General features: G+C 44.4%; 4 protein-coding genes across 4 annotated transcripts; 2 read left to right on the plus strand and 2 right to left on the minus strand.

The window, feature by feature from the left end:
- Nucleotides 1-424: 424 nt before the first annotated feature.
- On the plus strand, nucleotides 425-4,409 carry LOC129597872 (lysosomal Pro-X carboxypeptidase-like). Its single transcript, XM_055495569.1, has 5 exons — nucleotides 425-1,120; nucleotides 1,537-1,631; nucleotides 1,773-2,051; nucleotides 2,574-3,089; nucleotides 3,718-4,409. Exons 1-5 carry the CDS (start codon nucleotides 981-983, stop codon nucleotides 4,185-4,187), a joined length of 1,500 nt encoding a protein of 499 aa, XP_055351544.1. The 5' UTR covers nucleotides 425-980; the 3' UTR covers nucleotides 4,188-4,409.
- LOC129597874 (uncharacterized) lies at nucleotides 4,334-6,576 on the minus strand. Its single transcript, XM_055495571.1, has 3 exons — nucleotides 6,193-6,576; nucleotides 5,611-5,973; nucleotides 4,334-5,118 (listed from the first exon to the last, which is right to left on the minus strand). The coding sequence occupies exons 1-3, from the start codon at nucleotides 6,278-6,280 to the stop codon at nucleotides 4,532-4,534; spliced, it is 1,038 nt and encodes a 345-aa protein (XP_055351546.1). The 5' UTR covers nucleotides 6,281-6,576; the 3' UTR covers nucleotides 4,334-4,531.
- Nucleotides 6,577-7,265: 689 nt separating this feature from the next.
- LOC129597867 (uncharacterized) lies at nucleotides 7,266-7,914 on the minus strand. Its single transcript, XM_055495565.1, has 2 exons — nucleotides 7,722-7,914; nucleotides 7,266-7,624 (listed from the first exon to the last, which is right to left on the minus strand). Exons 1-2 carry the CDS (start codon nucleotides 7,899-7,901, stop codon nucleotides 7,448-7,450), a joined length of 357 nt encoding a protein of 118 aa, XP_055351540.1. The 5' UTR covers nucleotides 7,902-7,914; the 3' UTR covers nucleotides 7,266-7,447.
- A 1,261-nt stretch (nucleotides 7,915-9,175) lies between these two features.
- On the plus strand, nucleotides 9,176-10,768 carry LOC129597868 (uncharacterized). The gene has a single exon (XM_055495566.1). The coding sequence runs from the start codon at nucleotides 9,192-9,194 to the stop codon at nucleotides 10,734-10,736; it is 1,545 nt and encodes a 514-aa protein (XP_055351541.1). The 5' UTR covers nucleotides 9,176-9,191; the 3' UTR covers nucleotides 10,737-10,768.
- The last annotated feature ends 13,752 nt before the right edge of the window (nucleotides 10,769-24,520 follow it).

The raw sequence follows: 24,520 nt of genomic DNA on the forward strand, positions 1-24,520 counted from the left end.
TCCGTTACAGTACCAATTTTCACTACGGTTACGTACTGTTGTGCCGTACAGTATGCCGTATACGGCAGTACAGTATACTGTTTGGGGGCTCTAGATAGGAGTAATTTGCAGCACTAAATAATTTCTTTGGCGAACTTCAAGAAATACATCTACGTAGCGTTGTTAGGCAACCTGCCGTGTTTAGCAGTATTTGCACACACTGCTTAACGCCGCAACGCTGCAACATGGCATATTGTCGCAAACAGTACCATAGTGCATTTAAATAAGCAATAATTATTTATTTAAGTATTGCGTTAATTAAATATTATTATATCCAGGAAGCTTACTGACTACTACGAGTACAAACTACCACGCGTAAAACGGACGCACTACCATGGCCTTGATCGATTAACGAAGCAGTTGATGATCGCTTAATCTAACGTGATCCAATGTACCGATAGCGTTTACTGTACTACTAAACGGTGCACTGATAAAAACAAAAATTTAATGGCCACCGGCCCACCGGCATGTGTGTCTGTGTACATGTATATCAAGAGAATTTTTGGATGTCTTGTCTAAATTTGCGTCCAGACGCTCACGGTTCACTGGAAGGTTAACGCGAGCGTTGGTCACGGTTTGAGAGATTACTCTCCCGAATTCTGCCTGATCCACATCGTTATGTAATCCATTTTATCTGGCGTTAGACAAACAACTGATAATATAATGAAGTGTATTATGTCCGTTACGGTGTAAACGGCGTTCCAGCACGCAAAAGGCTTCCGTTCCCATAATTATTATTATGCATGTATTTATCGGCAGTGTCGTACACACAGATGACCCGATAGCGCCGTTTTATCGGGCACCCACCGAGGTCATCACACACCGCGGAATGCACAGTCGGTACACTCGATAATCAGCGCAGTATGTGAAACATCGAAAAGCGTTGGTATTCTTCCCATGCAGCGCCGTCAGGTTCATGTGCAGCGCTTGGAAGTGGCACCATGTCGGCCTTATCACAGATATCCCAGGTTGTGCTTATGCTGGTGATTGTCCTGTGCGGGAGTGTGAATGCCTACGGACATCGCCGGAAGAATGTCTACTGTAAGACGCGCTACTACACGCAGACGCTGGATCATTTCAGGTAGGATTTACGTGTGCCATAATTATACATGTGTACGGAAAAATTCCCTATCCGCTTCATATTGTCGCTTAAAGCGTAAAAAATTTATTCTGTGTTCGTACTAGTATACGCTTTGAAGCGTTTGCCCATAAAAGTCTGTACGGCACACGATCCGTAAAATCCCTGGTTTTTGTTTGAAGATTAAAAGAACGTAAAAAAACGGTTTTTTCTGTGATCAGTTAGTGGGTGCTTCGATTTGGCTATTTAAATTTTTGATTAGTTGGTTCATTAATTTGACGGTCCGACGAAACGCTTTTACATTTTTAAATAATATTCACTGTTGCCGGAATTGCAAAAGCGTGCAGTACGAACCAGTTTTTACGAGAAAAAGCGTAAATTTGTTAAGCCGGTTATTTACAAGGGTTGGCTGTTGATAGTTTCTCCACGAATGCCACATTCCAGCAGCGTTATGTCATCTGCAAGGAAAGCTGGACGAAAGGCGGCCCGATCCTCTTCTATACCGGCAATGAAGGTCAGTTTATCGAAACCAGAACAACGCTTTATAAACTATGCTGTTTTTCACACAAAAACAATCATCATATTACGCGTGCTGAATTTTCCATTTTTTGACGAATTTAATTTATGAATGCATTACGTATAACGTGGCGCATAGGTGACATCATGATGTTCGTCAACAATACCGGCTTCATGTTCGAGCTGGCGCCCCAGCTGGAGTCCATGGTCATCTTCGCCGAACACCGCTACTACGGCAAATCGCTGCCTTTCGACGGGACGCTGAACGGGACGACGCTGGCTTATCTAACATCCATGCAGGCACTGGCTGATTACAACGATTTGATCGATCATCTCAAGCACAAAATTCCCGGCGCTGCACGATCACCGGTTATCGCCTTCGGTGGCAGTTATGGCGGCATGCTGGCCGCCTGGTTCCGTATGTACAACAATTTTTCTCCGGATTTTTTCTAGTATACCCAGAAGGTCCCGTATTCATCCGCAATATCATCGCGTGATGCGCATCACTCGACGATATTACGGATGGATACGGGTGGCAGCTACGGCGGCATGCTGGCCGCCTGGTTCCGTATGTACATACAACAATTTCTCTCTGGATTTTTTCTAGTTCACAGAAAAATTTATATTTATTTTTTTTACAGTTTATTTTTAAGGGATCCAAATTTATTTGATCCTAGATTTATTACTGAACTAAATAATTTATTTTATAACATGCTGCAGAAAAAGGTTTTCATGGAAATTTGTTTTAACAAGTATTGTTGTATTTATATTTACCGTGTAAAATTTAATTTTAATTTTATTTAGCAATAACAGTTAGTTTAATATTTTATGAGCATGTTACATTACTTATACATATTCAGTTGCTTCAGTAGGAGCTAATTAAAAACACTTCAAGACATTTGAACAAAATAATTTAAACTGCAAATGTTCTTAATTTTAGGCATGAAATACCCGGCGACGGTGATTGGCGCCCTGGCCAGCTCCGCCCCCATCCTGCAGTTCGACGACATGGTGCCCTGCAACACCTTCGCCCAGATCGCCACCCGCGACTACAAACTGGCCGCCCCATCCTGTCCCGACCTCATCCGCAAGTCCTGGAGTATCATCCAGAATTTCTGGCGGTCCAAGGACAACCGCGATTGGCTGCGGGATACCTTTAACCTCTGTGGAGTGCTGGACGAGAAGAACAGCACTCTAGCGGATTTCCGGGCGTGGCTGTTTGCCGGGTGGACGTACATGGCCATGACGGACTATCCCTATCCCACGAACTTTCTCAAACCGATGCCCGGGTGGCCGGTGAAGGCGGCGTGTCAGTTTCTGAGTGATCCGCAGCAGCTGCGGACGGATAAGGCGGTGATGCAGGCCGTGTTCAAGGCGGTGTCGGTGTACTATAATTACAGTGGGCAAGCGACGGGGTGTTTTAATATCAGTGATTCGTCCAGTGGAACTGCGCTAGGTATGTTATTAGCAAGCGAATCGAAGCGCTCTTCAATTGTCTTGAGGTTTTCCTGGGTTTCGTATGTTTGAGGTTGATTTAGGTTTTCTTAGTTTTTCTTAGGCTGTTTGTTAGGCTTCCTAGGTTTTTAAGATTATGTTAGGTTATCTTGGTTTTCCTTAGGCTGTTTCTTAAATTTCGTTCTCTGTGAACCTTATACAAAATTTTCTCAGGTTTTTTACTTTTTTCTGCGGTTTTTTAGGTTCTTAGATTTCTTGAGCTTCTTAGCTTTTTTTAGTAGTGGGTTTTTAGGTTTCTTAGGTTTCTCGTTTTCTTAAATTTTCGTAGTTTTTTCTCCGTTTTTTCGTAGTCTGTTTGTTAGCATAATTAGGTATTTTGAAGTTGTACGAACAAACTGTACAGTCAAATCATCTTAAAAACTTAGAAAAAGGAATTAGAAAACGTAAAATTGTATTTCTTTGTTAAAGTATAACCTAAATACATATATTATGTTTTAAGAGCTTCTCTATATGGCGTAAATAACTAACCGTGGAGCTGGAAAATGAAGTTTTCATCAGATTGGATCCGAAAATGTAGTTTTTAATATACCTACATAAGCCGATAAAATGCTAAAGATCACCGTTTTTAGGGGACATTCAGTGGGACTACCAGGCCTGTTCAGAGATGGTGATCCCCGACTGCAGCGACGGCAAAAAAGACATGTTCTACTACCGTCCCTGGAACCTAACGGAATACTCCGATAGCTGCCAGAAAACCTTTAACGTCCGTCCCGACACGCGCCTGGCGATCCGGGAGTACGGCGGGGACAATTTGCAAGCGTACAGCAATATCATATTCTCCAATGGCAACTTGGATCCGTGGTCCGGTGGCGGTGTGCTGAAAAGTAGTAACCCGGCGTTGACGGTGATTGTCATCCAGGATGCGGCGCATCATCTCGATTTGAGGGCGTCACATCCTGATGATCCTGATTCGGTGATTAAAGCGCGGGAGAAAGAGATCGAGGTGATGAAGGGTTGGATTGCGGAGTATAGAGCGCGGTGGAAGTCGCGTCGGCGAGGGATGCACGGGGCGCTCGAAGCGCCGGATGGTTCGTTATGAAAATTAATGGGTGCGGTTATGTTGGATGAATAATAATTGGGTCATGTCTGGTTTTTTTAATTTGATTTTTCTTTGTCGCAGTCTTATACTTCTTGTCTTGATTCGAGAAATTCAAAACAAACATAGAAATGTACGGTACTATGTACTTTGCAGGCGTCATATTGATTTTGTTTCCATAAAATGCTGAAAAAAGTCGTATAAAAGACAACTATAACGCAGTTCGCACGGTTTGAGCGTAAAATATTCCAGGAATTACTAACTGATAAAAAGATTTCTTAGACGCGAAAACGGGCATGCTACGAATATCAACAACAACAAAATTTAATAAGAACACATCCAGTAAATTATTGACTATCGAAGTGGGATTCTACTGGACGCGACTGCGCTGGCATATCGTCGTTTTCGTTGACCGTGATGCAGTTGTCTGGAGATGACCTTCCGGTAGTTTCTACAGGAACTGCCGGAACAGCTGTTTCCGGCTCTGTACTGTTTTGGACCGTCACGGCAGCATCTGTCGGTGACCATTCTACTGGCACGCCATAAGGAACCGGCGGCAAGGTTTCTCCTTGCCCGACATTCTCCACACCGATAAACGTGAACGGTGTGATTGTCCTTTCTAGTGGCACGTCGACATAGGGCACCGGCTCGCCCATACAGAAGGGTACCGCTAGAGCCAGCTCCGACGTCACCGGGAGACTGTTGGTGCTGGTGCTGGCGGAAGTGCTTTCCAAGTACGACGGCGGGAGTTCGTAGTCGTCGCCCTTGGGATCCAGGTGGATCTGTGAATAGGGCGGCGGGAAGGCTATGGCCGGGTCCACCGGGATGGTGGCGATGTCCATGCGGGGATCCGTGTGGCCCGAGCTGGGGGTGGGGGAGCGGGGGCGCTCGTAGCCGTGGGCGCGTAAGCGTTTGTAGTCCGCTATACAGCTGCCTGCAAAAATTGCGTTTGTTTCGATGTACGGTAAATCACTCAACTTAAATGCACCGGTCATCGAAAACACCGTTGTCGTAAGAAGTCGGAAACGCACAATTTAGGACATTATCTCTGTTCTTCGAAATTCTTGGCCCATGGACCAGGTGAACAAAATTTCAGTGGGTAAAGCCAACGCACACTTCTCGAAAGGAAACCAGTGTTTTCAGCTGATTTTTTTGGTTACAAGAATTACGGCTAAGTTTGTAGCGGAAAATCATTTACCGCTTTTCTCAATTTGTAGAAAAGCTGAAATGCGCACTGGATGTTTTAAGTTAATACATACTGCTTGTTAACCGAACTATCCCAGCTTGGGACGCGGACCGCTTGGCTGCTTTTTACTGTATCCTAAATTTTGATACAGTACCTGGGCCTTTCGATTACAAGAAGAAAATAACGAAAAATTCGAAAGCATTGATATCCTAATGTATGTAAATCAAATTTTTTCTATACCGGCAATAAAAATGTTGATAACAATGGACGCCACACCGGCAATGGCGGCCGTGGAACCGTGATCGAATTGGGTGCTAGGAGTTACCCCACCGCCGAATTCCCCGAAATAGTACACCGTGCCGTGGATCCCGGAAGCGATGCTCAGGACAATCAAGACACCGCACGCAGCTGCGTACACTTTGAGGAACTGTCCGTGGATCTTGACAAGGCGTTCTTCCGTCGGCAGTTGGACGTTCTCCGGCTGGGTCCGCCGCGACGCCTCCAATAATTGCCGGGTGCTGTTGATGTAACTGGAACCCAGCAGCGCGTAGATACCAGTTAAGAGCAATGATACGCAGAGCGCGATCGTCGTGCTGAGAGATTCTGCAAAACAGGTAAAGTACTCTGTAACCATATTCAAAAGCTTACTTTTAAGGAAGCCGTTTCGAGTTTTAAATATGCAAAAAAATAACGGTTTTGTAGGTTCTGGCACGTGTCCCACAACGAGTGATTTGTTCTTCATAAACACACTGTAAACACTTTTTTCGGGAATGGTGGATAAAATTACGCAGTAAACTACAGAAAACTTGAAAGTGATCTCACGGATTGTCATGCTGGGAACGGCGATGATGAGGCCCAGAATAATCTGCACGCCTCCGTACCAGACAGTGGACAGGGCCATCTTCACCATGGAACTAACAGTTCCGCGTTTTATTCCACAAAACACTAACACATGCCATACGAATCCTGGATTGTAGCGACGATTGAATGATGCTAATGATCAAAAGTGTAATCCAGAGCAGAAAATCCAGTGATACTGCGGCAGAGAAAGATAACGGAATAACTTAGACTGAAGTAATTTTTTTTCTATCCCGAGGATTTTTAAAAAAAAGCGCAAAGGATAATTAGGAAAAACTGAGAAAGAATTGTTCAGTCGTTTGTTTACGTGTCCGTCTTTACAACGTATATGTATTAGTCAGAATAATCATGTTATAATGCTTGCTGTAATTACTGCTAGCGTTCATCGCGCTACTTCCATTATGGAACGAACATGTGGTTCTTATCAGTGCAGTTTGTGGTAGACAATAGACCACTGATAAGATGTCTCTGTAACCAGTACGTACATCCGGTACATGTGTGGAACACCGGATTATCTACAGCTGCAGCAACAGGTGCAGTGCCGGTACAAATCTGTCAGGAAGGTAATAACATGCATAAAATATATTGTACTAGAAGACGATCCAAACAAAACTAAGTGGCACAACGAAATGCATTTCTGACGACACTACGCCACATATACCATACGGTTACCGGATCGGTGAATCGATGTGTTGGCCGAAACGTAGTGGAGATCTTCTATGTTCACCGTTGCGGAAAATGTGGTGTCCGCAAATCGTAACGTTATCGTCGCCGGCACTAACTGTTTTTTATTACACAGGATTACTTACGGAAGACGGAAGTTACTTTGGCCGTAAGTGCTCAGGGTTGTAAGTTCCGCTACTGTTTGTTGATAACTGATCATACGTCTCAGTAAAAGTATCCGTCTTGCCTCACGTTTTTGTACCATTATTATTCTTATGCCAGCAGTTAGCAGCAGCGTTCCTTCGAAAAGATTCTAAAAGGGTATCAAAGATGCTACAAAATGGACATTGTAATATGAATATACATAACTGAGTATACACTGGGAAACAGGGATAAGAGCAAGTTAAGAAAAACACCATTCCTCCGCGATTACAGCTCGAAAACTATGTTACAGCAACAAAGAGCGAAAGCAAATGCAGACCGAAATTGCACGAAAGCCGGTGAATAATAAAGCGGCAAACTGACACAGTTGGAGAGTTCGTTCCATGGGAAGGCATTAAGGAGTAAACCACGCCAATTCAATGTCGAATTCTGTTTTGGTTATGCGACAGTACATCAGATACTGCACCATTCGCGTCAGCTGGTTCACAGCAACAGACTCCAGCTTATCACACCACGGATCCAGGACAATGCAACTCTTCCGAGGATCCCCATGTTGACGCCAACGCAGAATCTGCAAGGCGCAAAACCACACAATAAGCTCTACGGCGCAGCAGTTACAACGGCGTTCACGCGCTCTTCCCACGACTACAATTATTAGACTGTTTTACCTTTCGTAGATCTTTGTAAACAAAATTATGGACTTGTTCACGGCCGCTCAAGACATCGGAGAGCCGATTCTTCTGTTGATCGTCCAGCAGAGGGCAGCTTTGCTCAATCATGTCCCACCAATCAGTGACAGTGAGACGCCGATCATGATTCAGTTTTCCAAAAGGAATTCGCATCGTCATCAGTACGCTGCCATCCCGGTAAGACGCTGTAACCTGGTACTTGAAATTCTTCACGGCCAGGTTACGACAAATCGCCACCAGCGAGTCAAATGCGTTTTGAAGGGCGGAAATGTAATCTTCATCGAACGGCATAATCCAGCAGGCAACATCTTTTAGCACCAGGTTGTCCAAGAAGACTTTCTGTTCGGCTCCTCCTTGCACGCTCTCACACAGGAAGAAGTAATCAAATAATAGCATATCAAACGTATCTTTCTTGTGCATCGAGACGGAGCAAGAAACGGCTACATCGCGATTTCCGCTACAGTGGTGTGCACATACACTAGGGACATAAGTCGTGCCACCGCATGATAGCGAAAAGCGCCTCCAAGCTGACCAGCCTTCCTGGGATGGCAGTCTAATTGTGCACCAAGCGTTTAACCGCGGCAGATGTGAGGATGCAGTTCCAGCCGGCGCACACCGCCCGCAGCCGGTCAACGGTGTGCAGGTACTCGAATGCCTCGGCCATGATTTCCACGGGCAAGAATCGAAGGCCGTCAAGCTCACATGTCGATTTCGAGACGGCTGACGTTAAGGTGCTATTTCCCGTCTTCTGGCGCTTCGCAAGTGGCCCGAGCGCGAACCGGCTTAGCGTCAGTACCTCAGCTGAACATGGAGTTCCTGCAACAAAATGCAGCTCTTAAAGAGCTCCCTGTCTTTAAAATTCTGTATAGACACTTCCGGTCAGCGTCTGCATCCGGCAGAAATGTTCTTAAAAACCACTGTTCTGAATGAAAGCGCTAACGTCAAGCGAAAGAGTTAACGACAGAAATCATGCATGTTATGTACGTATTTCATCTAGAAATAAACGCTTCAGCAAAAAAGTGGCTGTTAGTTTTTATAAGGACGCATAAGAAAGAATGATTACAACTACCCGACCCCGAAATGTATCCCTGAAACGCGTATAAGTAGGTATATTTGGAAAACATTTACATTAAGACACCTCGGTACTCGTGAACTGGGAAGTGTTTACAGCAGTACTTACGTAGTTGGAAACTTGGAAGTAATGTCGCTTTCGTGCAATATTTAGAAGACCACAGTGAGTATTCAAAACGCTTTATATCCAGACCGCCACCCAACCCCAACCACGGTAACACTTTAACCAACAGCCACGTTGCTAGTGCTCACCTCCCTGAATATGCGGACTACTTGCACGCGTGCTACGGCTACCATACTGATTTGTACATCGACGACGTCCTGTCTTCACAGTGTGGTGTCCACCAGGGCGATCCTCTTGGCCCGCTTTTGTTTTCCATGGGAATTCTTCCAATAACATCTGCGCTGAAGTCCAAGTTTAACGCTTGGTTCCTTGACGACGGTACAATGGGTGGGGATGTCGAGACTGTTGCAGAAGACTTTCAGACTGTGATCGATGCCGCACGCGCAGTTGGATTAAGCGTTAACATGTCAAAGTGTGAAATCTTCGTGAGTGGCGGCACCGTTGAAGACCAAGACTCGGCTATTAGCACTTTCCTGAACCGGTTTCCAACAGTCACTGTCGCCGTAGCAGAAAATTTGAGCTTACTTGGCGCACCACTGCTGAAGGACGGAATTAAGTCTGCGATCCAACAGAAGACAGAAGTGATGCGCCTGATAGCCAACCGTCTCGAGCTGCTACCGAAACACCAAGCTTACTTCTTGCTGAAATGCAGTCTCAGCGCACCAAAGGTAATCCATCTGTTGCGGTGTTGTCCATCTTTTGAAGCCCGAGATAGCCTTATCGAGTTCGACGCAGTCTTGAGGGATACGTTACAGTCTTTTTGTAATGTTCGAATGGATCAGCCTGCGCAACGTCAAGCTTCCTTGCCAGTGCGTTGCGGTGGACTTGGTATCCGACGGGTTGATGAATTATCATTGCCGGCCTATTTGGCCTCGATTTATGCTACCCGTAGCCTGGTTTCCAAACTACTGCCACACTCAACAGGAGTTGCCGCGGATGACCACATTGCACTTTGGAGCTATCTCTCTGACGACGCTTCGCCGCCTCTCTCCGAAAGCAGACACTTACAACGTGCTTGGGATACGCCTTACTGTTTAGCAGAACAGGCAACTCTGCTGTACGAAGCGTCAGATGCCACTAATAAGGCACGGCTGCTGGCTGTTTCAACACCAGAGTCCGGTGTGTGGACCCACGCACTACCCTCGTCCTCCATCGGTAATCTCCTGGACGACGAATCTTTCCGCATCGCCGTTGCCATTCGTCTGGGCGCACCTGTTTCCGCCAAACACCAGTGCAGGTGTGGTACCGATGTCGCCGCTAACGGCCACCATGGCCTAAGTTGCAAATTTTCAGCTGGAAGAAGGCCAAGACACGACTGCATCAACGATATTCTGCGTCGGGCTTTGGGTTCAGCAGGCATCCCCGCGCGAACGGAACCTAGAGGTATGCACTACGAAAACGACACACGCCCAGATGGAATCACTACCTTCCCTTGGGCCCGAGGGTTATGCTTAGCATGGGACGTAACCTGCGTCGACACTGTCGCCCGCTCTCACTTGGACCTAACCAGCGTAAAGGCCGGAGCGGCAGCCGACCATGCTGAAGCGGAAAAAATGAAGAAGTACAGCTTCCTGTCAGGACGATATGAGTTTGCCGCTGTCGGTTTCGAGACTTTTGGTAGTTTTGGTACATCGGCTAAGAAGCTGCTCAAAGAAGTCGGAAGGAGGATCGAGTTACAAACCGGCGAGATAAGAAGCCATGAGTTTTTAAGGCAGAATATGTCATTAGCAATTCAAAGGGGTAATGCCGCTTCTGTTACTGGTACGGTTGAAATTGTTGATTTCTTCAACCGAAACTGATTCTTGATATTGTTATCGCGTTTTTGGAAATAAAAGGTGGTCGTACCAACAGCCGAAATTACTGTGTCGAATCAGAATGGCTGCCCTTGCTGGGTGGCGGTTTGAATACCAACAGCGTTTTGAATGCTTAGTGAGTGTTCAAATACACATTACTTCCAAGAACTGCGTACTGGAAAACCAGATTCAGTAAACTGTAATTGTAAAAAATACGTCATGCTTCGCGGCTCAGAATCGTAATTGAAAAAGTATTCTCTCAAAGATCTTCATAACTTAATTTTCAGAATTACCTGAATCGACGCTGCAGGGATCAAGCAAAGTTGCGGGACCCGAGGAATCCACTGCAACTGGGGTTTGGAGGACTTTGATAAAGGGGACACACTCGTTCCGTCTGCCAGCTCTTGAAAAATCCATGGCCCTTTGACTGTCTGAAGCTGCTACTGTTACGTCACAATCACGCACTCCATTTTCGTTGGGACTTTCCACAACACCAGCAGGATTCTTCATACTCTCCATCGATATAAAATCTAGTGATGTGCTACTACAGCTTCCTGCAACCTTACTTACTATTTACTAATCGTCCGAAACTTTTACTTACTATTACTTACTATTAACCCCAAAATTTTTCGCATACTTACTATTACTTACTATTTCCATTCTTCCCAACCAATTACTTACTAATTATACTAAATAAATTTATTTCAATTTTTAATTCACTGTTATAAGAACTGGGACGCTTGCGCTTTTCATGAAGGAATCAAATATACTATACTTTATGGCTTTATGCGAATCTACGGACTGTAAGGGCGCAAAATCAAGCAGTACAACTGTGCTGCACAATCAGCTTGCCATGCTGCTGCATTTCAAATTTCTAAGATTATACGTAACGTAACCGCAGTTTCGGGTTGGCGGTACATTGCGTTTACGTGAACAGCAATACCACCGTCTGTTAAGACACCAACTTTAGTGTGCAACACCGTTAATGATGAACCTGCCCCAGTACTGTACAGCAACGAGTCTTCTGGTTACAGTTTATTGGGCAATAGCCACCATAACAACAAAAGTGCAAGCGCGGGCACACTACTTTACAGTTAAAATTTAAACATTAAAAAAACAACCAAAATCTCTATCCGCCCGCGGATTAAAAGGCAACGTACTTAACACAGCAGTAGCATTTCCCTTAATGACAGCCAAACTAAAACGTTGCTTCATAAAAGCAGTAAAACGCGCTTCTCCAGTTAATTCACGAGTTTTACGGCCCATAAAATGTACAAATTCACTTAAAGCTAGGCCAAAGACACCGAACGTTTCAACAACTAAGGGATAGAAAAGGTGTCTGCTTTCCAGTAGAGAGTACTTCCGTCGCTTCTCATTTTCTGCCAAGTGAGCCACACTTCCTGCCTTCTTCGAACTTCCGTGGACATGGGAATCGGCTACTGTACACCAACTTGTGACATCCCATACAACAGACTTTCCTTGACGGACTGGAATAAGCGTCATGCCGTCAGGTCGAATCGCCGCACTTGGTGACAGGCCTGTCGGTTCCAGTTGACATGGGAATCCTGCACTCTCGCAACAGTTTTGGGCAATACTGTTCATTTCTCTATGTCTGGCCCATCGCCCTTTCGTTGATTTATTGCAGGAAAGCCCGTGATGGCCATTCGTTTCCACTAATTTGCCGCATGCCACGCAGTTATGAGCTGTCACTACGGGCAATCCGAAACGTAATGCCACTCCTACTCTTACTTCTTCATCTCGTAAAAACTTTCCAAGACAAGGCGCCGGTAATGCATTCAGCCAGGCCCCAGAATCTCTGCTAAATGCAGCCAACAATACGGCTCTTGCGCGCTCATCACCAACCGTTGATAACATCAGTTTTGATACATCCCTGTCAATCATCGGCACATCCCACACGTACTGAAACTTTCGCACACAATCTTCTGGTAGCGAGCAGTGTGTCATCTGAAGCCAGTTCTGTACAGCCGATTGTGTCATATGGTCACCAGCTGGCGCGTAAAATCTGGAAACGAGAGGCTGCACAGCGTGCACCGATGCCAAAAAGGCACAAATAGCTAGTGACTCTATGCGCTGCGTTCCCAATCCACCACGCCGAACTGGTAAAGCCATCTGCATCCATTGGGCTTCTGTTATGCTTACGTTGGTCTGCTGTTCCACACCATTCCGCAGTTGTTGGTCATAATCTTTCAACAGCTCTGGAAATTCATAGCATCGGGCAGTGCGTAGGCCATATAAAACCTTGGGGATGCTAAGGCAATTTTTTAAAAGAAAAGGCTGTAATGTGCAGGTAGCTTCGTGAGCCGCTGTACAAACTTGCTTAGGTGATCTTTCTTTTCCATCAGGAATTTCGCACAACCGGCTGGTTTTAAAGGTGCGCCCAACAGGTAAAGGTTTTCTGGATTTAACTGGATCATTGTTGGCCATATTTCCAACAAAGGCTTACCCGCATCCACAGTTGAATTGATGAGGTAAAACTCGCATTTGTTGAAATTCAGTTCAAGGCCCATCTTCTTCCCTTTCTCTTCAATATGTTTTATCGCAGCGATCACTTTCTCCATGGTACCGGCCAGAGTAACATCATCAAGAAAGCCCAGGAACAGATCGCAATCTAGTCCGTCGAAGAGCGGTAGCGATGTGAGGCTGTAACCGAAGGGGCCACTTGGATCGCCCTGCTGCACCCCCCGGGCGGACGACAAAACTTCTTCCCCACAAACCAAATGGCTCGCATAACGATAAGATTGCCAGAAACAGCCGTAATAATTGGGAAAATGCTGTCTTACGGCTTCCAATAACGCGTCCCGTCTCAAAAGGTTAAAAGCGTTCTTAAAATCCAGCTTTACCAGTACTCGTTCTCCGTCGTGTGTAGCTTCCAGGTACGAGCGGACCCCGTGAATAATTGCTTCGGCTCCGCCTTTCGTGCCACAGCCATACTGCACAGTGTCGCACAATTCCTTCATCTTGTCAGAACAACGCTGGGTTACTATTTTAGAGACTAAACGGCGAAACGTTTCCCCAACTGCAATTGGCCGAATTCCTCCGTCTTTTTGGCAAGGAGATTAGCCTTGCTCCAAAGAAAAACGGTCTAATGTCCTCCGAACGCCTCTGCAGAACATGATTAACAAAATCAGCCAGAGCACAGCACAACTCGCTTTCTTCGGCGGGCCGCCTAGGAGGTCTTTCAGATGTTGTGGGCGTAGATCCGAAAAGCCACCGGTAGAACCCGAAGGGAAGCTCATGACTGCTTGAAGCACTTCGGCAGGTGCTACTGAGGGCGGTACGTTAGACTGGTCGGGAGGAGGGGATACAAACTATCCGCAGGTTCGCAAGGGTGCTTGTTGCGCAGCTCTTTAAGGGTTTCCGCATTTACTGGCGCTACTGAATCGTCGCCCATTACCAGTCCAATGGCGCGTCTGATGTTGTTGTCCTGCAACATCGATGTGGCAGGGCTGACATGCGCTCGCTCGATAGCTCACCCTGCTGAGTTCGTGGAGGAGCATGTTGACGTGGAGGATGTTGATGGCGAGACAAATCCGACAAATTTTTGCGTATCATGGAGGACAGGGATTCTTTGCGGAGGGTTTTGGTGGCGGGCAAGCAGAGGGCTCTTGATCCAAACAACAGCAAATCTGCCCAGCTCGCCGATGTGTTTTCTCTGATGCATGTACGGAGGACTTCGGTCAGGGACTGAGCACACAGGCGTCGGACAGACTTCGGCACTCTTTTTGGGACGGCGTAATGCTTCCCGGCCAAAAAGGATTGAAGCGGTTGTTGGTCGGGTGGAGAGGACGTGGAACCAGGAGCTTGTGTGGGTGCTTTCTTGGCGCAGGCTTTAACATGGTTGGAGAGCCCAGCGCCTTTAGTGAAGGGCTTTCCACATATGTGGCAAGGCTCTTTTGGCTGATCTCCTGGCATAGTTAGAAGCTATAAAAGAATTCCGCAAGCCAGCAAACAGAGCAGAGAAAACGAGTGCCGTTTAACGATGCGAAACGACATACCCGCATCACCTGGGGTTCACAAAAGTTCCCCCCAAGTAATCTGTGCGAAAGCCCAATTGTCATTCCGACGTCGATATTGTCAATCCACAAAACAGTCCGTGCTAATTGTCAATCCATAAAATCCATAAAATCCAATTAATTCCCTCGCATCCGGAATGTTTTCTGACATTGTATGTCTTCTGGTTATTTGCTAAAATGCGATTAGTAAATGAATTAGTAAATAGCTTTTATTTAGTGAAAGCAAAATCTTACTATTTACTTACTATTCACTATTGTAGCTGAATACTTACTTACTTTTACTAATTTTACCTGTAAAACTTTACTGTTTACTACACATTTAATTTTAGGGAAGCTTTTACTAATTAAATAGCATTTATTTAGTTTTATTTAGTAGCACATCACTAATAAAATCGAAGTTATTCACCCCTCCGGTTTTAAGATTAACACTGTTTAAAAATTAACTCCAGATGGCCGATATAAAATCTATCTATCTAAAAGAATAAGAAGGTGCACAAAATTTGTGTGTGTCAGGGTCTAAGTCATAGACACGTTCAACCAAACTTGAATGTCTATATACCGTTCGATAGCCCAGAATGTGTAGATTTGTACAAAGTTATCAGATTTCAGAAAAACATAAACAATTTGGAGAAAAAATTCATAACTCTAACATGGAAAGTCTACGGGACGTCAAAAACCAGTTAACGAGCGCAGTTAAGTGAGTAGCCGCCACCTGGCGCAGGATGTGTGGCTCTGCTCAGTCTACTGATTTTACCGTAACGGCAAAGAAGTGCGGCTTCAGCTTGCAACACAATATCCCGTTCGTAGTCGAGTTCGTTTAATTTACGTTTACATTTTCGAAGGTAAAAGGCACACGTTTCAACTTTAAAGTGTGTTCGGTTGTCATTTGCAGATTTTTGCAAAACGTACTGTAAAAACTACACATAGTTATCTGTAGCTATGTATCTGACAGCTATTTCCGATTTCCCGTTATGAAATTTGAGGGCAGGCACACGCGGAGTGTGCTTGCCCTCAATAGGTTGTGCAGCCCTTAGTTTGTGCAGCTGCTGCAATAGTTTCGCAATGTAAATCTGTGGAAATTGCTGCAAGTAACAACGGAAAAAAACTGGGAAATTTTGTGTTTGTTATGTTCAGTTTTTGTAAGCTTGGAAACTTCTTGCAAGCTATGCCGCCGTTCGGGTTTCCAACTTCATGTTACCCAATCTGATAGTTTCATAGCAGCTGTGACGCCGGGCGACGCGAACCAGCGGATGCGAGACATTCTGCATAGTGCTGCGTAATTCTGTGGCACAGTAATAACACAATCCCGAATTTACGTAAATTAAAAGTACACAGCAATCTTAAGATTGGCGAAAATGGAAAATTAGATTTGCTTTTTGTGTTTTCTGAATTGTCCTTTCAATCCACAAGTAGACGTGGAAAACTGAAAGCTAAAAGTAAAGGCGACCACTCCGTTACAGACTTTTAAAATCGTTGTTTCGACTACGACCGTTCTCACTACGCTCACCCCGTGCACAACATTGCGTACCATTTACCCGGTAAACTACCTTTTCGGTTTTCGCCTTTCACCGTCCGTTATGGTCCGACGTGGGAAAACACTTGGCAGTGTTTCCTGCACAATAATTTTACTATCTTTGAAAAGATGTACGCGTTATTTTAATACCTAAATTCCAGAAATTATTATTCTTATAAATTCCAAAAATAAATTCTTTTGAATTTGATCAGAAATTATTCCGAACTGTATGTAAAGAAATTCATTGCGCGAAAACATAATAATTATTGGTATTTTGTCTGACTGTTTAAAGTAGCAGCGTTTACGAAATACATACTATTTTGAAAAACGAAAATGAATGTACAGTACAGAAATATTTTGAAAGCAAGCATGTGTGGTGAAAGCAAATGCAAATATCAAGCGACGGTAGTTTGAATTGGACCGTTGGGCCAGGCAGTAAAACTAAGTAAGTAATGAACGGAGGGAAAAGTAGTACGAGTACCGACAGCTTCAAAGTTTTTTGTGAACCGAAAATAATACGAGTACGATTGAAAGGCATTGCGGAAGTGGTGAACCGAGTCGTCAAATTAATCATTTATTTTTAAAAGTTTTAAACGGTGCCGCAGCCCAGTGTTTTTGGTTGTTCCGCTGGCTGTTCATATTAACACTGGCTGCTGATTTAGTACGTATTTATCACGATGGTGGTATTATTAACGAAAATAAGTACAGTACTGTACGATTGTAGTATTGTACGAGTAGGTCTCCATAGTTCGTGCAGTTATCATCCGCTAATTTCCTCCGCGCAATTTGCGCGGGGTCCACTAGTTAGAATTAAAACACCAATAAACGAACGTTCGATATACAATGTAGGCCCCATACCCAGCATTCTGTACGCAAGCGGTGCAGTGCACTTGTACGAACCGGATATTTTGAACTGGCCTAGACTCCAACTGTGACTCTGACTCTGATTCTGACCACTCAAACTCTGACTCTGACTACTCAAACTCTGACTCTGACTACTCAAAGTCTGACTCTGACCGCTCAAAGTCTGACTCTGACTCTGAAGGTTTCTTAGGTTTCTTAATAGGTTTCTTAGGTTTCTTAGGTTTCTTAGGTTTCTTAGGTTTCTTAGGTTATTCTTAGGTTTCTTAGGTTTCTTAGGTTTCTTAGGTTATTCTTAGGTTTCTTAGGTTTCTTACGTTTCTTAAGTTATTCTTAGGTTATTCAGTCAGAGTCAGAGTTTGGACAGTCAGAGTCAGACTTTGAGTAGTCAGAGTCAGATTTTGAGCGGTCAGAGTCTGAGTCAGAGTCAGAGCTTGAGCGCGGGCCTTTTGAACTCGGTCGTACAGTGCACTGCGCAGCATGCGTATTGAATGTGGAGATGTTGGGTATGCGACCATTTGGTCCTAAGCTGTACAACTACAAGTAACAATAACAAGAATCCACGACATCATTCACGTTTAGCTAATTTAAAGACAAAATACACATCTTCCGGCTCAACCATGTCGCTGAATGTACCGAGAACAGAAACTGTGTTTCCTCGCTGAATCTCGATACCAATTTTTTGGCGCAAAAACTCCCCTGAGCGAAGGTTGCCTGTACAGTCGCTAATCTTTCTCGACAAATCTTTAAAGAATTTCTTCGTCAGTGGCCCGAATGTGCCCGTAGTTTCAAACGCCAGCGGCTGAACGATGTAACGTTCAGCCATCCCGCTGTATTTTTCTAACTTCCGATTTTCGCGTATTTCCGCTGCGCTTCCCGGCACCCTGGACGTCTGGTCGATGTACGTTTGGGCAAACGTGTCAGCCACGGTTACATCCCATAGCTAGTGGACTAGTGGCTTGCCATACTTCCAAGGGAATGCTGTGACTCCATCAGGTCGCTTTCCATCTCCTCTGTTCAAGCCCGCCGGCTCAAGTGTCGATGGCACTCTTGCCGAGCATAATTAATGCCCGCTTTGTTGCTTCATTTAAGACGGCATGAACACCGTGCCTTCCTTTCGCTAGCTTGCAAACCAAACCATGGTGTCCAAGACTGTCAACTGTATGGCCACACCGACAAACATGAGGCTGGCATACCGGAGCTCCCAACCGCCGCGCCACGGCAATCCGCAAGTGGGTGTTTATTGTGATGTATCTAGATTCGCGTGTTTGTTGACATTCTTGTACTTTCTGTATTTCTGTTCTTTGTCCTTCGTCCAAGCAACGTCTGTGCTTCTTTTGTTCTCTGGTTACGGTTCTTTCCACTACATTCAGTCAGTTCTTTGCTCAGTTGCGATACACATTAAAATGCTACAATACAAGTCCATATCGTACGCTACCGTATACATAACTACAGATCTCACAATGGCGTGAAGGATGAGATTGTTGGCAGCGGACTGTGAGACGCCGTCAGATTTGGATGCATTGACAGAGCAACTACACAATGAAATAAATTACGGCATTACGCTGCGATCGCTCCTTGGTCTGAAAACCGTCAGGTACCAATGCCTTCGTGGAGCATTATTCTTAGCACAAAGCGACAAAAGATGCTCCGATTCTTCATAAATTGGAGACTTAGAAATACCCTTGAGAATTGGATTAATTGCAAGCGTAAATCCGGGCAGGATTTAAAAATACAGTTAAAAGCGCAAAACGTCGATACTTTCGAGAAAATTTTACACCGAACCATCAAAGCCTTCAGTCAATGCGGCCAAAGAGATCTATTTTACTTAACCCGCGGTGTTCCTTAAGGTTTTCCGCTTTCTCCACTGCTTTTTATTATTTTCCTTGATAACCTTTTAAAGAAGTTTATTAAAAACACTGGATTCATGGGACAAGCATACGCAGACGATCTCATGGTGGTACTCCGATCAGCCAGTTACCTTTTTATCTGGCCATCTTTGTTTTCGTTGGCGCACTTGTACGTTAAATAGTTCCCAGGAGTAAGAAGCCACACCACTAACGGCTAACCCGGCAAGCCACTCCAATTAAGGCGTTCGCGTTTCTGGCGCGTTGCTTTAGTTCTGGCGACATCTGCCTGAGCTTGAGGTGGCAGAGGGTCTCCACTAGCCACCTTTGGTTTTCTGGGTCGCCGCTTCTTCGCGGGAGAGGTCTTTTATCCTTTATAATAAAAGGATAAGGGGGGGGGGTGTGGCCATTATGTTTGCGCACCTACCCAGAACACAGTACTGCAATGGTTTTTGCTATCTATCAAAACTGTACTCAAGGGGTCAGCACTCCTTGAGTACCCCTTGAGCCCCTTGAGTACGTTAGCCCCCAGTTTTGTATCTATACATCATTTGATGCCCCTAAGTGAACAGGTTTTTACAATTAGTTTGTTTGAGAAATCAATAAGGTCATAAAGAAAACTGTGAAAAAAGTTACTATACAAAGTCTACGGAACATTGTAACAGCCAACCAGAAAATTTGAAATTGCTCCGATACCACTTGGTGGTCAAGTAGCTGCCTCAAGAAGCGGTAGGCTCACTTTGTTGTTCAGCAGTATGCAACCAGATAGTGAGAAAACGGTGTGTACGTACAATTTTACTGTACAGATAGTTCTAGATCTATCTGTTATTTATTAAATGTTTTTCAACCGTTTCGGTTTATAATCATTATTTACCCAATTTTAGTTCTTGTGAAGCAGATAAAAATCATGGTACAAGGTATGGTACAAATAACCCTGCTGGTTATTTGTACCAGCGTACAAGCAATTTTTTTGTTTAAAATTTTGCTGGATACCTAAACGTTTGTAATACCAGATTAGTACAGTACTTCTACTTCAGTTTGCATGGTTTATGGAATTAGGTAGTACCAAGATCACGCTGATTCCGGTATGGCAACTGGGAGCCGTTTCACATTCTGTACACGGGGTTGTGGAATACGTGACATCGTGCGGTACAATTTTAATTTTGCTAAAACACATTTAAAGACAGCAAATGTGTTGCACGCTATACTCCATTGTACAGAACGTACATAAATCCAGCATTGATTGTCACTGGATTTGCACACCGGTGTGTTCTGGAAATAATAGCACAATTTACTTACAGCCGACTTATTCCGCGCGATTCGCGCGGAGTCTGCCAGTTATAAGCTAATTTTGTATTCGTGAGTTTGTGTCTTTTGCATTTTGTAACCCATCGCTCATATTTACTCCGCGCAGTTTGCGCGGGGTCCACTATAAGATTTCATAATGGCACAGTACGTAATCAAGAAATAATGACAACCTACAGCGCTTGTGTTCAGCAATGCGATCTCGATAAGCTGATGACACAAATACCAAAAAATATAAACAGTACAACAACTTTTAAGGAGAAATGATTCTGCAAGTGTACGTCAAGCCAACAATTAAAATTCTTCCGAAATTCAAAGAAATTTTTTCCGTTTATCATCTAGACCTGAAAATAAATCATATGTGTTGGCTGTAGGTTATTATATATTTCGTGAAAGGTCATCGCGAACATTATTATTATCAAGTAATACTGCACGGTTGCTGGTGCAAACAGCTATCCTATAAAGTGCTTCAAAGATGTAAAAATGGTTATGCACATGGTTTGAATACAGTTTACACGTTCGCGTTCACAATTCAAGGTCATAAGAAGTTGTGGAAACCCCATTCTTCCGTGATTAGCGCTGGAAAACACTGTTAGAAAATACAAAGCTACTGCAAATCGAAATTGCAAGAAAGCCGGTGAACAATAAACCGACAAACAGAAATGGCAGAGCTTAGAGGAACGGAAGGCATTAAGAAGTAGGCCATGTCACTTCAACGTCGAAGTTTGTCTTGGTAATGCGACAGTACATGAGATACTGCACCATTGGCGTCAGCTGGCTCACATCAACAGAGAGAAGTTTGTTACCGAAGGATTCAAATTCAAGTAACTGATTCCGGCAGGTTCCTTATGCTGACGCCCACGTTGAATCTGCAAGCGCAAAACCCAATAATAAATTATACGGCGCAGCAGTTCCAACGGCGTTGCAAGATTGTTGTAGATTTACCATCTGCAGGCTTTTGGTAACAGTGTGATTGCACTGTTCACGGCCGTCCAATACATCGCAGAGATGATTCTTCTGTTGATCGTCTAGCAGAGGGCAGCTTTGCTCAATCATATCCCACCAATCAGTGACAGTGAGACGCCGCTCGTGACTCATTCTTCCGAAGGGAATGCGCAGCCTTATCGGTACGCAACCGTCCGCGAAAGATGCTGTAACCTGGCACGTGAAGTTCTTCAGGATCAAGTTACGACAAATCGCCACCAGCGAGTCAAATGCCTTTTGAAGAGCGGCAATGTAGTCGTACTCGTAAAACGGCACAATGCAGCAGGCAAGATCTTTTAGTACAAGATTTCCCAAGAACACTTTCCGGTCGGCTCTTGGCATTTTCTCAGGCAGGAAAAACTCGTCAAATGAGAGCCAATCCAAAGGGTCTTTCTTGCACACCGACCAAGTAACGGCTGCATCACGATTTCCGCAACAGCGATGTGCACATACATCAGCGATGTAATCAGAGCCACCGGAAGATAAGGAAAAGCGCCGTCGAGCTGAGCGGTCGCTCGTTTCCGATGGGAGCTTAATTTGCACCAAGCGTTTCAATGCGGCAGATGTGAGGATGCAGTTCCAACCGGCGCACACCGTCCGCAGCCAGTCCACAGTTTGCAGGTACTGGAAGGCCTCAGCCATAATTTCCACGGGCAGGCATCGGAGTCCGTCAAGTTCGGAAGCTGTCGATTCCGGGCTGTAATTATCTGAATTATTCAGTTAATTAGAAGACGCTTCTAAAAAAAACGAACCAGAAAAGTGGAAAATACTGACATTGCCAATAACGCAAACTAAGACAAAAATGACAATAATTTAGAAAAGAAATATTAATAAGAAATGACTCAAGAATAATTTGTTTTCAACTATTTCGAGGTATAAAATAAAATAGTATGTCTTTTGAGTGCGATAGTATCTTAATTTTGAGAAAATACCTGAATCGACGCTACTGGAATTGGGAAAAGTTACAGGACCAGTGGAACTCAATGCAAATGGGTCGTTCCGTTTGCCTGCGCATGAATAATTCACGGCCACTTCGTTTTCTGAAACTGCTAATATTGTGCCACAATTACGCGCTCCCTTTTGTCCACGAAATTCCACGACAACATCAGAATCCTCCATTTTCTCCATCGAATTGCAATCGTAGTACATCGATTTCGCCCGTAAATTGCTCAAACTCGCTTTACGGGCCAGCAGCTTGCTCACCAGCAACAGCCGCTTTCTCTGTTCTGTGTCTCGATCAGGTGCGCATGGCTAAAGCCGCAAAACCGGTTCTGCGGCTTTGACCGTGTGCTGATGTCCATTTTACGTGAGTGAGCAACCAGCTGACCTGTACAGTACCGTGAGCTAAGCAATTTACGGGCGAAATCGATGCATTTCACCACCCAGTTTTCAGATTAAAACTGCTTAAATATTAACTCCAGATGGCCGATATAAAATTAATAAATCACCAATAAACGAACACTTAACTTAACTTTATTGAGTTCTAGGCGAACACTGGATAAACATAAACCGGGGGTAAATGTAATTTATTGTAAAAAATACGTCATGCTTCGCGGCTCAGCATCGTAAAATTGAAAAAGTATTCTCTCATAGATCTTCATAATTTAATTTTCAGAATTACCTGAATCGACGCTGCAGGGATCAAGCAAAGTTGCGGGACCCGAGGAACCCACTGCAACTGGGGTTTGGAGGACTTTGGTAAAGGGGCCACATTCGTTCCGTCTGCCAGCTCTTGAAAATCCGGGGCCCTTTGACTGTCTGAAACTGCTACTGTTATGTCACAATCACGCACTCCATTTTCGTGACGACTTTCCACAACACCAGCAGGATTCTTCATACTCTCCATCGATATAAAATCGAAGTTATTCACCCCTCCGGTTTTAAGATTAACACTGTTTAAATATTAACTCCAGATGGCCGATATAAAATTAGAATTAAGACACCGATAAACGAACACTCGATATATAAACCGGGGATGGCCGATATCAACTTAGAAACAGTGTGTGTAGTTAGAAGGATTGTACAGAGAATGCTTACAGAGTATTATAGTATGAGTGTTATCACATTCAAATAATTATGTTTTTTTAACGTTTAAACTTCAATCATTTTAATTAGTCTTAATCTGCGCAAGCGTATTGCTCTGTGTACTGGCTGCTGCCGAAATAAAAAGAAGCTGTTTTAATTGATTGGTCAGTGATAAAGCTGATGCTGTAATCGGTAGCCTGTGGGCGGTCTGTGTTCCGAATTTCTACCTTCTGTGAAGATGAGAATGAGTTTACGGAAATCAGTCGGGCACGGTGCTGCTTCGCAGCCCACCCGCACTTCTTCAATTGCTAATAAACTTTGATGAGAAAGCTTTTTTTCTTTCGCTCGTTCGATCGTTCGTTCGGAATGACCTTTCGTCTTCCAGCGATGGTCAGCGAAAAGATTGCACCGGATCTGGGAAGAGTGATTAACTTGTGCCTGCTATCAAACAGTAGACAACGCGCCACTGCGAAAAATTTACGGTGCGTCCTGGGAAACATGATACGACAAACACGGCGCCACGAGGCGAATGCTCAGTTGATAGTTGCCGACCAATGCGTGTGTGGAAGTCAGCTGGCAAGCAGCAGTACTTCAACGTCTTAAGAAAGAACGGGTTTGGCACACATTTTCGTCGAACAACTGGAAAGTGGAACCGTGCCGTTTCTGGGTAGTTGTTGCTTGTTTCAGCACTTATTATGACATCCATCCCATAGAAGGAAAAGTATTACAGTTACAAACTAGTTGCTGTGACCCGATCGTGACAGTATTAAGTGTGTGCTTTTTTAGTGGGCGGTTGTAATGTTTAGTTAATGGTAAGTCGGTAATGTCCGCAATCGCATATTTCCAGCAACTCCATATTCCCTGCTCAGCTCTCTGCCATGCTCCGGTGCAATTTACATTTATTTACTTACTGAAAAGCTTTTGTCCCCGTCATTTATCTCCGAGGTAAAAATACTCGTAACTTGTTACGTACCTGACAAACGAGAACATTATTAGTTTCAAGTTACTGGTTTTATCGCATTCTCCCAACGGAATGGGCTTTTTTCAGGCAGAGCGAACTGGAAAGCGAAGAAAGTTTGTATCGTGCCGAAGGGTTTGTTAGTTTAATTAGCGAAGTTTCTGAAGCGCTTTGACATCAGGATAATAACAAGGATATCATTAGCGTTCAGTATCATATCTTGTTGTAAATGTTTTGGGGATGACGGAGGTCAGGGTGCCCGA

This window comes from Paramacrobiotus metropolitanus, unplaced genomic scaffold (genome assembly GCF_019649055.1).
Source record: "Paramacrobiotus metropolitanus isolate TYO unplaced genomic scaffold, Prichtersi_v1.0 Parri_scaffold0000110, whole genome shotgun sequence".
Taxonomy (NCBI): domain Eukaryota; kingdom Metazoa; phylum Tardigrada; class Eutardigrada; order Parachela; family Macrobiotidae; genus Paramacrobiotus; species Paramacrobiotus metropolitanus.